Source organism: Micromys minutus, assembly GCF_963924665.1.
Source record: "Micromys minutus genome assembly, chromosome: 25".
Taxonomy (NCBI): domain Eukaryota; kingdom Metazoa; phylum Chordata; class Mammalia; order Rodentia; family Muridae; genus Micromys; species Micromys minutus.
The window spans coordinates 10,692,631-10,708,671 of record NC_137960.1 but is presented as its reverse complement, the minus strand read 5'-3'; the positions used below and the strand labels follow the sequence as shown (position 1 = coordinate 10,708,671).

General features: G+C 44.7%; 1 protein-coding gene across 1 annotated transcript in view; it reads left to right on the top strand.

Annotated features, from left to right (window-relative positions):
* Window positions 1-8,096: 8,096 nt before the first annotated feature.
* UPB1 (beta-ureidopropionase 1) overlaps window positions 8,097-16,041 on the top strand; it is a gene marked incomplete at its 3' end in the record, with an annotated part of 29,478 nt that continues 21,533 nt past the window's right edge. The window contains exons 1-3 of the mRNA XM_080938222.1: window positions 8,097-8,254; window positions 13,886-14,057; window positions 15,079-15,166. Coding sequence (XP_080794348.1) covers window positions 8,151-8,254; window positions 13,886-14,057; window positions 15,079-15,166 — 364 coding nt within the window. The 5' untranslated portion in view covers window positions 8,097-8,150. The remainder of the gene's footprint in view (window positions 8,255-13,885; window positions 14,058-15,078; window positions 15,167-16,041) is intronic.

The following is a 16,041-nucleotide window of genomic DNA, read 5'->3' as shown; positions in this document are numbered from 1 at the left end:
CTTGTTAAATTCTGCTTTCAAGTTATGAATTGTTTTCGCTACTTCACACAACTGTGTCTTCACCGACTTCACTAGAGGATTTATTCCTCTCCTCTTCCAGGTTCTGGGACACATCCCTAATTGCTATTGTGAAGTCCTTGTCTTGTGTTTCTACTGTGTTGCATTTCTCAGGGCCTTCTGCAATCAGCTTACTGTCATCTGGTGGAGGCATATGTAATGGTTTGGCCTGTCTGTTTGTGTTGCTGCTTTGGGATCTGTAGTTATAATGTTAGAGGTATTTCTCGGTGTCATTGGGTCTCATCTTTGTTGGGTGAGAGTTCTGCTCTTTGGTTGCTGCTGCCTTCTCTGGATCATAGGCGAACTTGGTGGAGAGTCCTTTTGTGGGAAGGTAGGTGGCAGTAGAAATGGAGATAACCAAGGAGAAATGCCCTAGAGGGTCTGTGGGAAAAAGGTAGCGGGACTGAGTTCATACCTAGAGGGAGACCCAGAAAGTGGAGGTGTGTGGGGAGGAGAGACTCCTGAAGGCAGTAGGAGAAGGAAGTCTGAAGAGACAGAGATGCTAAGGAGGACCCTGTGTCACACCAAGAGGTGAAGTTCTCAGTGAGTAGAGTTGGAGTAGAGTAGCAGCTACAAGCCAGAGCTTGTTTTCTTGGTGATGGACATTCTGCCTGGGGTGAGATGAAAGCTCAAAGCAGTTTTAATCCCTTTCCCCCACCACTACTGAGGATATGGAATGCTTTTTCAGTGTTTTCTCTCCATTCGTGTCCATTCATTTTCTTTGCCCATCTATTGAATTTAGTTTTCTTTGCCCATTTTGTTTTGATGTTTAATCTCTGCACTTCTTTTTTTTTTTTTAAGATTTACTATATATAGGTACTCAGTAGCTGTCTTCAGACACACCAGAAGTGAGCATCAGATCTCACGACAGATGGTTGTGAGCCACCATGTGGTTGCTGGGATTTGAACTCGAGACCTCTGGAAGGGCAGTCAGTGCTCTAAACCGCTGAGCCACCTCTCCAGCCCAGTCTCTGCACTTCTTATGTATGCTGGATAGCAGGTCCCTGTGTAATATATATCCAATGAAAATCGTCTTCCATTCTGCAGTTTGTCTCCACCCTCCAGTGGTTATTTTCTCTGCTGTGCACAAGCTTTTAAGTTTCATCTGATTTCACTTGCCGGTTCTGGGGCTCTGCTTCCTGAAGTAGTGAGATGTCTTTTCTCTTTATTTGTTTGTTTGTGTTTTCATTAAGTTCTTGGCTATACTTGCAGGCTTTACATGGTTTTTCTTCTAGAACTTTCAAGATTTCAGGCATTTCAATAAAGCTTGGTACTTTTGAAATTGACGTTTGTGTAGGGTGAGAGATCGAGTTTGGTTTTTTTTTTTTTTTTTTTGCTCCTATACATACAGACATTCAGTTTTCTTTGTACTGTTTAAAGAGGATGCCTACCACTAATGTATATTTTCAACATCTTTATAAAACTTTAAATATCTGTAACGGTGTGGATTTCTTTTAGTACCACTCAGCTTTTGGTCACTATGGCTCTGTAGTATAATTTGAGGTCAGGTACTGCTAGCAGCAGTAATGCTTTCTCTGTTTGGGATTGCTTTGTGCTTTTACATAAATTTTTTAGCTAGGTTTTTTTTTCCTAATCCTGTGAAAAATGGCACTGAAATGTGTCTGACAGTATTGTATATGTGTGCACGTGTGTGACACCTATGAAGATACAGAGGCCAGAGAAGGATATCAGGTGCTTGACACTATTGTTCTCCACCTGACGTCCACACGTATGATGTGGCATGCACGTATGTCCTCAAACATACAAGCACACACAAATAAGAACAAATAATAGGCATATTAATAGACTGTCGGGAGACAATTTGTGGGAGTTGGTTCTCACCTTCCACAGCATAGGTGCTGGGGATAGAACCCCCAGTTGTCAGCTGGATTGTCAGGCTTGGTGACAAATGCCTTTACCACTAAACCATCTCACCGGCTCGGTCATGAGAACTTTGATAGAGACATTAATGAATCTTTAAATTACTTTCAGCAACATAGCCATTTCAAAATATTAATTCTGCCAATCTCTATACGAAAGATACTTTTCTATCTTTCAGAACCTTCTTTGATTTCTTTCTTCAATGCTTTGAGGTTTTAATGAAGTATTTCACCTTCTTGGTGAAGTTTATTTGTAGGTATTTCCTTTGTTTATTTGGTGGGATAGCTTTTTGGTTTTACTAGCATGTGGATGTTGAGCAACGTTGAAGCAAGTAGTATATAAAGGGCATGAGTAGTTTGTTGATCAAGAAACACAACTGTGTTTTGTGGAGTGTGTGTTTGACTGCCTGGACCCTCAGATAACAGAAACTCCATGTCAGATAAGCAGGTTCTATAGATTGAGTACATGTGACATCTTCCATAAAGATAGGTTCTATAAACTGAGAACAACAACGCTCATGCTAGGGATTAGGATGGATCCGGTGTGATCTCGATCATACAGGTAACACAAAGGTCACCAGGATATTAACCACCTTCACTCCCAGGCTTCCGGGTAGAAACAAGTTATACAATTCTCTACTGAAGAGACAATCCCAGATGTTTAACATTCCTGATGTTCCTGATGCTTCTCTGTGAACACAAGGACCTCTGTGCCTCCTATAGCTTTTTATTAAACTAATATAATTCCGGGCATCCTGAAGTTGACTTAACAATAACAGCCCTAGTAAAGCTGAGGCAGGAGGATTGCCAGTTTGAAGCCAACCTGTCCTACATAGCAAGTTCTAATCCAATTCCAGTGAGATTGCCTCTAAAATCCATCAAACAGAACAATGTAAACAAGTCATTTCTACTTAGTATTTTTACTGAGTCATTTAACCTTGTAAAGTTTTTAGGTTCATGTCTTTTAAAATTCAAGATCTCACTCATTTCTCAGACATCTTTGATAGCTACATTGACTTACACACACACACATACACACACACACACACACACACACACACACACACACATATAATCATTTTCAGATTTTAGTCATTTACTAGTTTTCCTAAAATCTTTTTCTGTCTTTCAATTTGTCAACCTAATCATTTCCTCCATAACCTAAGCAATCTTTAGTCCTACATTTGTACTTCTGAATCCTGGTTAAAACAAGGAAACTAAATCTAAACCAAGACTATTGAGAAGGGTATAAAGGCGAAGGTCGGGTGAAGGTGAACCATCTTATTAGAAGCTTAAGTTCCTGTTTTTTAAGACGTAATCAACAGGGACAGGAGAGATGTTCTTACAGAGGACCAGAATTCAATTCTCAGCATCCACATGGCAGCTGACAACTGCCTGTAATTCTTTCTCTTCTGGCTACTAAAAGTACTGAGTGCATGTGTTACGTTGTTGCAAGATATTTGATCACATTTTGAACCCCAAGACTGTAATATTTACTAAAAAAATATTTACTTAAAAAAAAAAAAAAAACCTGTTTTTGTGGTGTGGCTTCATGTCAAGGCGATACGTGACTGAATAGTAGAGAGTGGGCGGGAACAAAAGTTTTGGTAAAGTGGAAGAGGAGGAGAGAGCAGAAGATTCAGGATGGAGGTATCAAAGGAGGATGGTTCAGATCAAAGTGAATTAGGTCAGTTTTATCTTGTTTAGGAGGGCAGTTTATATCATTATTAATTGGCAGTGAATTTATTGTTTAGATGTATTGTGGGTTGAGAATTTAACATATAAATCTGTTTGATAAGTTATTGATTGTTGAGTCATGTTTTAACCTGGCTGTGGAGGATTTGTGTGAAATCAATGACTGATAGGCAGCTGGAACCAGCAGTTCCAGCTCTGTTGCCCACAAGAGGTGAGAGCACGCAGGGTCTGTGGAACGAGATGTGTGGGTACCAGGCTTGGTAACTAACCATACTGGGGAATTGCACTTGGCTCTGCACTGGAGCAGCTCCCCAGAGAGCTCCTTCGGAGTAAGACTCTGTAGACAGCAACAGAACCTATTTTTATTTTTACAGAAATAACTTAGTCCTGAGCATTTACCTTTAATCCCTCTGGCTGGAAAATAGACGTGCTCTTTAACACCAGACAGTGAAGATAAAGTTAGTTGGTAGAAGGAAGCATCCATGTTTGAAAGTTTTGTCTAATTGAGTGGCAGACAATGTAATGAATCAGAGAAAGATTTGACAAAATAGGGTATGCCAAACTCTGATGAGAAGAGAGAGGTAAGGAAAGAACTTGAAGAAACACTGTGGAGAGGAAGGAGGAAGTTTTACTGGGACAGTTGTACAGAAACGGGTTAGAGAGAGAGAGATGGGGGGGGGAACAAGCTAGTCACAGGTAAAGAGAGAAGGAGCTGGAGAAGGAGCCAGAAGATTAGAATAAATTGCCAAAGTTAGTTTGAGGCCAAGCAAAACAATTCAGGAGAAGCAGAGAGAAGGCAGAATAAATCAATCAGCTTGGAGAGGAGTTTGAGCCAGAACAGCTGAGTTGAACCAGCCAGCCAGAGTTCAGAAAGAATAAGAAAGGGTGAGCTTATTCAGCAGTAAGTCTCAAAGGCTGAAAACCTTCTAGGCCTAGATAAGATTGGACAGAGACTAGAAGCTTCCAGGACTAGGCCTAGGTTAGTCTAGGTTAGCCTAGGTTAGCCTAGGTTGGCAGACTAAGGCAGTAAGCATCGGAGATGACAATTAGAACAGAAGAATAAAATCTATAACACATGCCATGCATCCAGGCAAAGTATCCATATGCATAAAATAAAAACCAACAAAAGAAATAATGAGACAGAACAGGGAAGAGCTACCTGCTGGATTACTCTTACTAACCTGCGTTTTGTTTGTTTGTTGAGAATGTATCTCTATGTAACCCAGGCTAGCCTCCAAATGTCAAGCATCTCACCTCTGCCTGCTATTTGTAAGGGTTACAAGGCTGGACAACTACCGCTCCATCAGGCTTGAACTTGTTTTCTAATCAGATGTAACCCTTCACTCAGTAGGGTAAGGAATATTTTCCGTACATATCCAACCTGGGAAAGCCTCCTTTGACCTTTCTAAAGTTTTCCTTTCATATTTTAATTAATTGCAGGTTTCATTCGTTTTACAAAGAGTATGTGCTTAAGCCCCTCCCAGTTAGCAATCAGGTTCCCTAAGGGTGAGCCCTGTGGAGTACCAGGAGGTTTCTCATGACTCTAAGCAGTGGTTCTCAACCTATGTGTTCTGACCCCACTTGGGGGTCGAATGACCCTTTCACAGGGTATCAAATATTTACAGTACAATTCATAGCAATAGCAAAGTTACAGTTATGAAGTAGCAACGGAAATAATTCTACAGCTGGGGATCACCACAACATAAGGAACTGTATCAAAGGGTTCAGAAGCATCAGGAAGGTCGTCATCTATGGGACTAAATGCAGTTTCTACATTATCCAGAACACAAAGATTTCTAACCATTCACTACAAAGTCACACTCTTGGGTGAGTAGGGAAATGACAGGCAACTCCAACACACTCAGATGGAGTCCACGGGTGTTTAGTCATCGTCTGTCATTGTTTTTCAGACATCTTTTTCTCCAACTTCAAACCATATTTTGTTTCACTAAGTAGTTGTCAAGGACAGATATGTAAATCTGTTTCTCTGTAAGCAGTCTTAGTCATCTGCGGGGGGCAAGGCATTGGCTGTGACAGACCGTGGGGAACTTACTGGAGACCTCTACCAAGATAAAGCAGGAATCTCCACTTCACGGCAGAAGTCTCGCAATGAGGCAAAGTCGGAGTTTAAGACAGATGAGGCTTTAACATTTGCCGCTCTTCCAGAGGACCTGAGTCTGGGTCTCAGCATCCATGTTTGGTAGCTCAGAAAGGCCTGTGACTCCAGATCCATGGGTTCTAGACTCTGAGGGTGCATACATGTGATATTCATGAACACATAAACACACCTACACATACATTTTTTAGAAAATGAATTTTTTTTCCAAAAAATAAAAGGTGATTTTTAAGCCCCATGGTGGGGCAGGCAGAGATTCACATGGCACATGTGCACAATACACACATACACACACACACACATACATACACACACACAAATATACACACACATACACACATACACATACATACACATACACATACACAAACATACACACACATACACACACATACATACACACACATACACACACATATACACACATACACACACATACACACACACACACACACACATACACACACATACTGGCCCAGGACACCCAAAACATTTCGTCTCAAGAAAGAGTATGTTTTCCAAGTGTGGTAGGGAACATCTTTAATCCCAACACTTAGAGAGAAAAGCAGGTGAATCTGTGCATTTAGGGTCAGTCTGGTATTTACTGGGAGTTCCAGTCCAGTTTGTAAAAAGGAAAGGAGAAGGAAGGGAGGGAGGGAGAGAGGGAGGAGAGGATACAACTAGGTGTCTTTACAATAGCCATATGTTCAATCTTCCTGGCTTCTAAAGCTACATTGTTTAAAAGGTAGATATCTATGTAAAGTTGGTTCTAGGACCCCTAGGGATCCCAAATCCAGAAAGCATGGGTCCCCTCTTTAACATAGTGTAGTATTTGCAGAGAAGCTATACTATCTATCTACTTTAAACAGTCTCTAGATTATTTACAACACCTAACTATATCAAATGCAGCACAAGCTAAAGCCATCTGAGAGGAGGGAACCTCAATTTAAAAATGCCTCCATGAGGAGGGGCTATGGGGAAGCCTGTAGGACATTTTCTTAATTAACAGTTGATGGAGGAGGGTCAAGCCCACTGTGGGTGGGGCCACCCCTGGGCTGGTAGCTCTCCTCCATGGCCTCTGCATGAGAAGGGAGTCCTGTCTCTAGGTTCCTGTCCTCATGGCTTTTGGTAACTGTTTATATGGAACTGTGAGTGAAATAAACCCTTTCCTTCCCAGGTTGCTTTTGGTAATGGTGCTTCCCTACATCAATAGTAACCCTAAGAGTAAGATTAAGGTAAATGCTATATAAGCAACTGACACATTGTATTATTATTTGAATAATGTGGAGGGGGGGAATCTTTTCAAAATGGGCACAACTTGGTGGAAACTTTCTGATCAAGGTTGGTTGACTATGCAGTGGTGGGGCCTACGCATGGAGTGCCAACCGTCTCTGTCTTTATCTCTACTGTCTTTGTCTTATGCTTTGTGAGTCTCCCACACAAATCGCTCAGTTTCTAGAAAAGGGAGACACTAGAAACTGTCAGATAACATCAAAGCGGTGTTATAAATATCTTAAGCCACACCTTCTAGCTCCGGGGCCTGAGGCAAGGAGGCGAGCGTTCTGCCACTGAGCTCAACTCCAGCAGGGTTGTCTGTCTAGTAGTCCCCGGATTCCAATTTCACAGATAAAGGGACAGATGGCCCTGAGTGGCAGGACAGCTCCCCGGGCCACAGAACTAAATCAGGGTCTGGGAGTATTCCCCTGACGCTCCAGTTCCCAAGTAAGTGTATGGCATCTGTGGGTTACAGGGAACAGCAAAGGGGCCTTTTTCCACTATGAGCTGGCGAAGCGTCCATGTGGGCATGCGTACTGCAAAAGGCAGAGATCAGGAAGTAGCATCAGTGTACAGAGAATACCTTGCTCGGGATTCTGCAGTACTGACTCCAGAGAAACCAGGCTTGCTTCACCTGACTCATGTGATCTGTGGCTCAAAGGAAGCCTAAGGCCTGGCGTTGCCATAGTGCTAGGACTCTGGACTGGCCCCAGAAATACTCAGATGCCAAAGTATTGCTTCTTGCCCATCAGAAGCCCCGCGTAGTAGTGGGCGGGCGCGGCTTGCTGCCCTGTTCTGCTGACCAAGTCTTAAGTTTTAAGTTACTTCAGCCCATCTAAGGGAAGAGGGAGGAAGAAGGCACATGGGCTAGGGAAAGCCTCCAGGTATGACCCACACTGATCCAGTCTGGTCACAGATGGAGAGCCAATGGAAAGGGTCTGCCAGGAATGTCCTGAGCATAGATTGGCTGTCCTCAGCAGAGGGTGTTGTTTGCATGTGAACCCTCCTCACAGAGCACCAAACCCAGCGCTTCTGGAGAACTGCCAAGCTGCTGCCTCCTTCTCATACTGGGGGCAGAGGGCAGGCCATTCGCTTGGGACATCAGACCCTGCAACTAGCCTCTGGCCATGGCGGGACCTGAGTGGCAGTCCCTGGAGCAGAGCCTGGAAAAGCATCTTCCGCCGGACGATTTGGTCCAGGTGAAACGAATTCTCTACGGCAAGCAGACTAGGTCAGAAACCCAGAGGCTGAGTTTGGGACATTTGGAGTCGCCCCTAAGTGGGCTGGAGGAACAAGGGGAGGGTTTCTCCACCACGAATGGCTCTGTGGGGGCAGTGACAAAGAACCCTGTAGGCTCGCAGAGGCCACATATCAGGAGCGATGGAGGTTTTTAGGGGCTGACTCTTACAAACCGTATTTCCATCGCCCCCAGAGTCCCCCCTTTATCCCACCTGCCCCCACCACCGTCCACCTTGTGTGAAACAAAACAGGACCGAAAATGAATTTGTCTCTTAATGCTGTCTCCAAGACTCTTCCAACACCCCTCCCCTCCCTAAGCTACTAGCTTTGACTCAGATCCCAGCTTCCTCCCTGGGGGTCTGTTCAGTGCCTGCAACTAGAGCCCCCTGAACCATCCTTCCTAGCAGCTTGGAGGCAGAGGAATGCCGGATCAAACTAAGGAAGCTTCCAGACTTTCCAGACAAGAGAACTGGTAGCTCAAGTTTTCCCACTCTGGGCAAGATCACCAGATTTTTCTTTTCTTTTTCCTTTTCTTTTCTTTTCTTTTCTTTCTTTCTTTTTAAAAGTTGGGCATCTGGTGTATATATAACAGAGCTGGAGAAAAATATCCCCTCCTGGTCTTAATTTTTCTGGAGTGATCAGAAAGTTGTCTTTCAATGGGCTGGTCCTTGCCCTTTGCTCAAAGCCTGTAAGGGGCTTTCTAGGCTATTCGAACAAAATGTGAACTCTGACCTTGCGAAATCTCTGTCCAGCTCTTGCTTATGTTGGCTGCTGAGGGATTCTCCAATCTAGCTTGTTTGTTCTCAGACTATGTCTCTCTGGACCACGTGCCAGTGACCTTGTGTTAGGTCCTTGACCAGCCAAAAAAATAACTGATTAAATCAGTGGTTCCTGGCGATCTCAGGGTTCCCTGCAGAAAGGCTTGATCCACTAAATCTACCACAGCAAGTGGATGGTAGGACAACTTCACTGGCATTTTGTCCCCCCACCCCAACCCTCTCTATAATCTGTGAGGGGCTAAATGGCCCTAAAATGCTCTCACTTTCTACTGTACTTACAAGCTCAGCCAGTCATGCTGGTGGTTGACGTAGCTCAGTGGGCTGCTGGGCATGCCAAAGGCCTGGGTTTCCACAACCCTATGCAAAACCCCCAAACAACAGCAACAACACATTAGTCACATGAAAAGTATTAGAATTGAAGATAAAACAAAACAACAACAACAAAAAAATGAAGCAAAGGTTATCTTAGCCCAACTTCTAGGGACGGAAATTGTTCTTTTTTTTTTTTTTTTAAGGGTGAAGTGAGCACGTTATCTTGGAATTGAATGATTTTGTTGGCATCAGAGGTAAAATCAAGGGACATTATGAAGAAGTGACTGATACACATTCTAGGTAGGGCTGAGGTCAGATCAGGGGACCTACGGAGTAAGAGGGATTATATCTGCATTTAGAAAATCACAGGGCAGGGAAGAACTGAAACAGAGGGGTTAATGCTTACCAGGGCTAACCTGTGCTAACCTGGGACCGCCAGGCACTAACCCTGGGGTTTGGGTCCAAGTGCCTTTGCCTATTTTCCATTCTTTTCTTAGGTTCTGTTCCCTGATGAACTTTTTTATGTTTTATCTCTTAAGGTGTGAACTTTTGTGCATGCTTAATTCTTACGACTGGGTGAGATTTGGCTGTGAATAGAATTTTCAACTGAAGATAGGAAATTATTCTGTCTTTAAACTACTTTAAAAGCTCCTCTGGCTTAAACTCCTGTTTATTCTTTAGAGGCCAGCTTGTGCTTGCTCCAGATTTCTTGTTGTGCCCAATATATACGGACAACATTTATTAAATATTTGCTAAGCGAGAGAGCTACGTGTGTGTTGCCTGCCTACACCAGACAGATGAGACCCACAGAGAACAGAACCAAGAAGCGCTCATTAAACTCATTAATCCTTTAAACATTTGTTGCTCACTTTTTTGTTTTGTTTTTTGAGACAAGGTTTCTCTGTGCCCCCTGGCTGTCCTGGAACTTTCCCAGCAGACCAGGCTGGCCTCAAACTTACAGAGATCACCTGCCTCTGCCTCCCAAGTACTGGGATTAAAGGCTTTTGCCACTCCCCCACCCCTAGCCTGTTCACTTGTTTTTGCTTAGGACATTATTTTTTTTAAAGGATGTATGTATATGACTACACTGTCCTTGACACACCAGAAGAGGACATCGGATCCCATTACAGATGGATGTGAGCCACCATGTGGTTGCTGGGAGTTGAACTCATGACCTTTGGAAGAGCAGCCAGTGCTCTTAACCACTGAACCATCTCTCCAGCCCCTCCTTAGGGCATTAGAGGGACTATTTGTAGAACATGATTCCTTCCCTGTGTTATTATTATTATTATTATTATTATTATTATTATTATTATTATTATTATTATTATTATTATTATTTATTGTGGTACTGAGACCCAAACTCAGGGTCTCCTGCATGTTAGGCACAGCAATATAAGGTACCACGGTTATGTACCACAGTTATATATAATGTACTAGGCTGTCATGACAATTAGGATGTCACAGGGTGATGGGAACTTCTCAGGTCCACCATAGTCAGAGGGGACTGATGTAACCTATGCAGTCCCTCAATAATAGAAAAGTCACTGTGTCCACATGCCTCTAGGTTATCCTATGATACAGGCAGAACGAAGAGAGAATTCAGAAAGCCACCATTACATCGGTAACCTCTTTGGAAGGACACAGACAACATTAAGAGGGCCCTCTTTGAGGTTTGGAAGTAAAGCTTTAAGAAGACGTGTTTTTCATTATCTTCCCCCTGTGCTGTGATTTCTCATCCCACAGACCTGTTTCCTTTGTAAGAGTGCTCCAGTTTGGTAATTTAAAGGACTCATGGCAAAGAGACACCAGAGGAAGAGAGATGAAGTTGCCAGCCCCAGGGGTGTGCCTGAGGAAGCAGAATCCTAGAGCTCTTAGGATAGGTCTGTCTCCATCCTAGTGAGGAGGGGGACCCGGGACTGTGTTTTGGAGCCAGGATGAGAAGCACCAAGGATTCCTCCTTGAAGCTGGAGGTGAAAGGGGAGTTCTTCACAGCAAGAGTGAGAGGCGGAAGGGCTGAAATCAAGTATGGCAGCAGTTCCTAACCTGGGGATGCTGAGCCCCCCACATCAGATCTCCTGCGTATCAGACATTTGCATTATGATTCACACGAGTAGCAAAATTACAATTATGTGGCAGCAATGAAATGATTTTGTGGTCGGGGGTCAGCGCAACACCAGGGACTGTATTAAAGGGTCACAGCATCAGAAAAGTTGAGAACCGCGGAATTACAGAGACAGATAACTGTGCGTCGTGAGACTCCTGAGTAAATTTGAGGCTCATTTTCTGAGGTCTGTCTTTTCCTGGGCTATGGCTCCATTAAGTGCCCAACGCTTTCTTTTTGTCTTGCTGTTGCTTTTGTTGTTTTGTGATAGTTTTCTTTAAGCACTGATATCAGCAAGTGGGTTGCTTTTCAAGAAAATGTATTTTCTTATGGCTCTGAAGATTCAGAGACATTGGTAGGTTCAGAGTCTGGTGAGGTCCCCTCCTGGACTTCTAAATGGTGAGTTCTTTGTAGATCTGCAGTCCGGAGACAAGCCACATTCTCCAGGACTTTAAAGGGGTGCTAATGACATTTGTAGGGGTCACAGCTAGTCACACTCTATGCTCTCTTAGAAGTTAGGATTTCGGTCTTTTCAAATGATGGTGGGGGACCCCCTTATTCATCTGCAGTGTCTCAGACTCCTCTAAACCAAAGCCTTGCCTGCCTGGAGCAAGTGAGGAGTTGAACGGGAGCAGCATAGGGAAGGAGGATTTACAACTTGGCAGAACAGGTCAGCAGAGAGCTCTTACAGGTGCGAACCATAAAAAGGGAAGCAGAAAAACAGATCAGATCAGGGAGATGCAAAGCCACACAGCCAAAAGGCAGGTGGCCCGGAGGATGGAGCTGCCTAGCCCAACTCCTCTCAGGCTCAAGAGACTGAGTGTCTATGGAGAGCTGGGAATCCTGGAGGGTGCAGTCTCAGGGCAGGCTGGGGTGAGGGCAGCACTGGACCCAGATGGAATCCAGGGAGGAAGGGGAGATTAGAACAAGGGGTGGTCCTGAATGACAGCAGACAGCTCTGCGGTGTGATAGAGATGCCCACCAGCCGGACTTGCTGTGCCTGCCGTCTTCCTGGACTGAGTCCACAGGACGCTCTGGAAGGGCAGCCTGGCTCAGAGCCTTTGGGAAACCAAGGCACAAATCCTTTCTTGTTTTGTTTGCTGTTGTTGTCAGTTTGCTTGCTTTTTTCTCTCTCTCTCTCTCTCTCTCTCTCTCTCTCTGTCGCATCCAGAAGTCCTAAGTGTGTAGCTCCTGGGAAGATGTGGGACTGTTTCCACCAAGAAAGATTTCCTAGGAACTAGACCTGCAAGAGCCCAAACCCCCACGGTGGGACGACTCTGAGGCACCACCACGAGGGGAGGCCAGGTGTGGGCCCTGCAGCTATTTCTCATCTGCCAGAGGAAAGGGAGCTTTCACTGCTTGAAAAGCAGGCTGATTGTCAGGGGCGGAACCCAGCTCCCAGCTGTCAGGGAAGCTCCTGGCAGGGGGTGGAGACAGGGGGCTTGGACTGACAGGCCTGTGATTTTGAAAGAAAAGTCTTTAAGAGAGTGACTTAAAGTAGGAGAGAAATATTATTATTAGGTAATGCCTGTCAGGTTATTTTTTTTTGATGTGTTCTTGGTGTTTCATAATCATTTTGCCTTTAGATGGTAAGCCCTTCCTGGTCCTGGGCATGAACTATGCCCCTTGGGTTTCACCCAGCCCTGAACAGGCAAAGGGCATCAGGAGGTATTTGCTGCCTGACTCCCTGACCCTTGGTCTCTGTGGTAGAAAGTAAATAATCGTCTAGCAGTTAGCGATGAACCATAAATGTGGGCAAACATTTACACCTGTACCCTTTCAAACTGACCCAGGACCCCCAGCGCCCACTCAGCACCCATCATGGACCTATAGGAGAGAACAAAGCTCTGGGCTACCTGAAACTCAGCTTCCTGAGGGATAAATGAGTACAGCGTGGCACTTTTTCTGGCACTTTTTCTAGCGGTTCCTGGGCACCATCCAACCTGTCTCCTAAGCCCCCCACCCCCACCCCAACCCTTCTCTGGCAGTATAACTTGCCCAAACCCTAGGATTCACTCAGCCCTCTGATTTTGGTTCAAAAACATTTTTAGAGCCAATTCCTTCCTGTCTGTGCTAACCATTGGAACTTCAGTGTTTGCCTTGTCTCTCTGCAACTCCAAACCCCAGCCTGTCGATTGGGAATACTGTCTCCCTTTGCCAAACCCAGTCAGACCTCCTCCGTGGGAAATCTCCCAGCTCACACCCTCAGTGAAATGTCCATTCCTGTGCCAACCTTACAGGGTCTCTGGGGCCTGTACTAGAAGCTTTCCAAAATAAGATATCCTACAACTCTTTTTAATCTGACAACTACAGAGCGAGGGGGGGGGGTGTTTTTCTTTTCAGTGTCGGATCTGACGCAGGCTCCACACATGGTCTGATCCCCCAGTGGCGTGGGGTTCAGTCTTCTTCTTCTCTGATGCCTTTTCAGGAATCTCGATCTGCCCAGAGAAGCTTTAGAAGCTGCCTCGGAAAGAAACTTTGAACTGAAAGGATACGCCTTCGGGGCAGCCAAGGAGCAGCAGAGATGCCCCCAGATTGTGCGCGTGGGGCTCGTTCAGAACAGAATCCCGCTCCCCACTTCTGCCCCCGTGGCAGAACAGGTGCAGTCTTTTCTTTTTTAATTATTATTATTATTTTAACGATACACATATAAATGGGGCTCTGGCTTGTCCCGTTGCGCGGTCACTGGCTAGCTGAACTGAGGATCGGTAACCCAGGTACCTGAAGGGCATCCGGGTCATTCGCGTCTGCCCTTTATCTTCCTACCGATCTTGTCCCCAGATCTTCTCTCTCAGTCCCAGTTTGTCCTCCCACCCACCCTTCAGGTTCTTCTGTCACTCCTGATCTGAAATGCCATTTACCAACCGAGAAAGTGCGCCTTTGGTAGCACAAGCTCTCTCTCTGGTTTCCTGCCAGCGCACACTGACCAGTGTCCTGCCTGCTTCTTTCTGCTTATCGGAAAGTCAGGAGCTCACTACCCCCCGAGTGTTTGCCAGTGTTTGCTACGAGTTATACATTCAGGTTATGAGAACACGGTCGACCTCCCTTTATCATATAAGTAATCGACATGGTAACATTTTACAGTTCTCTAAAAGGCCGTGTCACAGATGCAGGTGGTTTACTTATAGAGCTTTTCACCGCTATATTAAAAACAGAAAACAAAACAGTTTTCCTGGAACTTTGAAGACATCGTCTACTGAGGTAACCTCAGCACACTTGATAATTCTTTTTTTTTAAGAATTATTTATTTAATGTATGTAAGTACACTATAGCTGTTTTCAGACACACCAGAAGAGGGCATCTGATACCTTTACAGATGGTTGTGAGCCACCATGTGGTTGCTGGGAGTTGAACTCAGGACCTCTGGAAGAGCAGCCAGTGCTCTTAACCACTGAGCCACCTCTCCAGCCCCTACACTTAATCATTCTTAAGCGTTTTGCGGGAAACCTGGTGACTATTAAAAAAAAAAAAAAAACAATAAACCCCCCCCCCCCACTTTTTTTAACAAGTGGTCAGGTGGGAGTTTTGCTGTTCCATCTGCACTGGGGTGGATTCTTTTAAGTCGCCTCTAGGACACTAGTAGTGAACATGTTTCTAATGCTTGCTTTTTCAAATTGCCAGGTCTCCGCCCTCCACAAACGCATAGAGGCCATCGCTGAGGTGGCGGCCATGTGTGGAGTCAATATCATCTGCTTCCAGGAAGCGTGGAGTGAGTCTCCGTCCTAATTCTTTTGAGTTTAAACCCGCTGTGCATTCTCTTGCAAGAGTATCTGCTGCCTGGTTTTTTTTGTTTTTTTTCTTTTGGTTTTTGGTTTTCATTTTCTTTCTTCTATCACTCTTTTGTTGTTGTTTCCTTTGTTTTCGAGACAGGGATTCTCTGTGTAGCCCTGGTTGTCCTGGAACTCCCAGGCTGGCCTTGAACTCACAGAGATCTGCCAGCCTCAGCCTCCCCAGTGCTGAGATTAAAGGCGCGCACTGCTGCTACCTCGGTCACTGCAGCCACCAACGGGCATCAAAATGTTTAAAAGGCCATAGCTGTCTGAGTACCTTTGACCAGCCTGGAACTTGTAACAAGTTCCCCTGCCTCTGCCTCTCAAGTACTGAGATTACAAACACCTGCCAGATGACTGACCTTGACAGTGTATCTGACAACACCAGAAACCAAGGAACCCGTGTTCCCCTGTTCACCTCTCCCTGCCTCTACTGTGTGGACCCAGGAGAGAATAGCAGTAGCCAGGCGTAAGCCTTGTCTCTCTTAGCACTGGGCCTTACTCATGCTGAGTACTCCCTTCCCTACTGAGCGTCACCTACGCCCTTCTCTGGCTGCCCTCCTTGGAGAAAACTGGGTTTTCTATTGTACATGTTGTTGGTACCTTTATGTCAGATTATTTGTTATATTTTTTTTGTATACATTGTTGATGTTTATCAACCTTTATGTCAGATTATTTGTTATTTTTTTTGTATACATTGTTGATGTTTTCTGTTGTATATACTGTTGGTACCTTAGACCTTTTCATCATATTGTGTTTTAACTGTCAGGAAGACAAAATGAGACCGAGGTCTATTACCAAAAATAAGAATAAG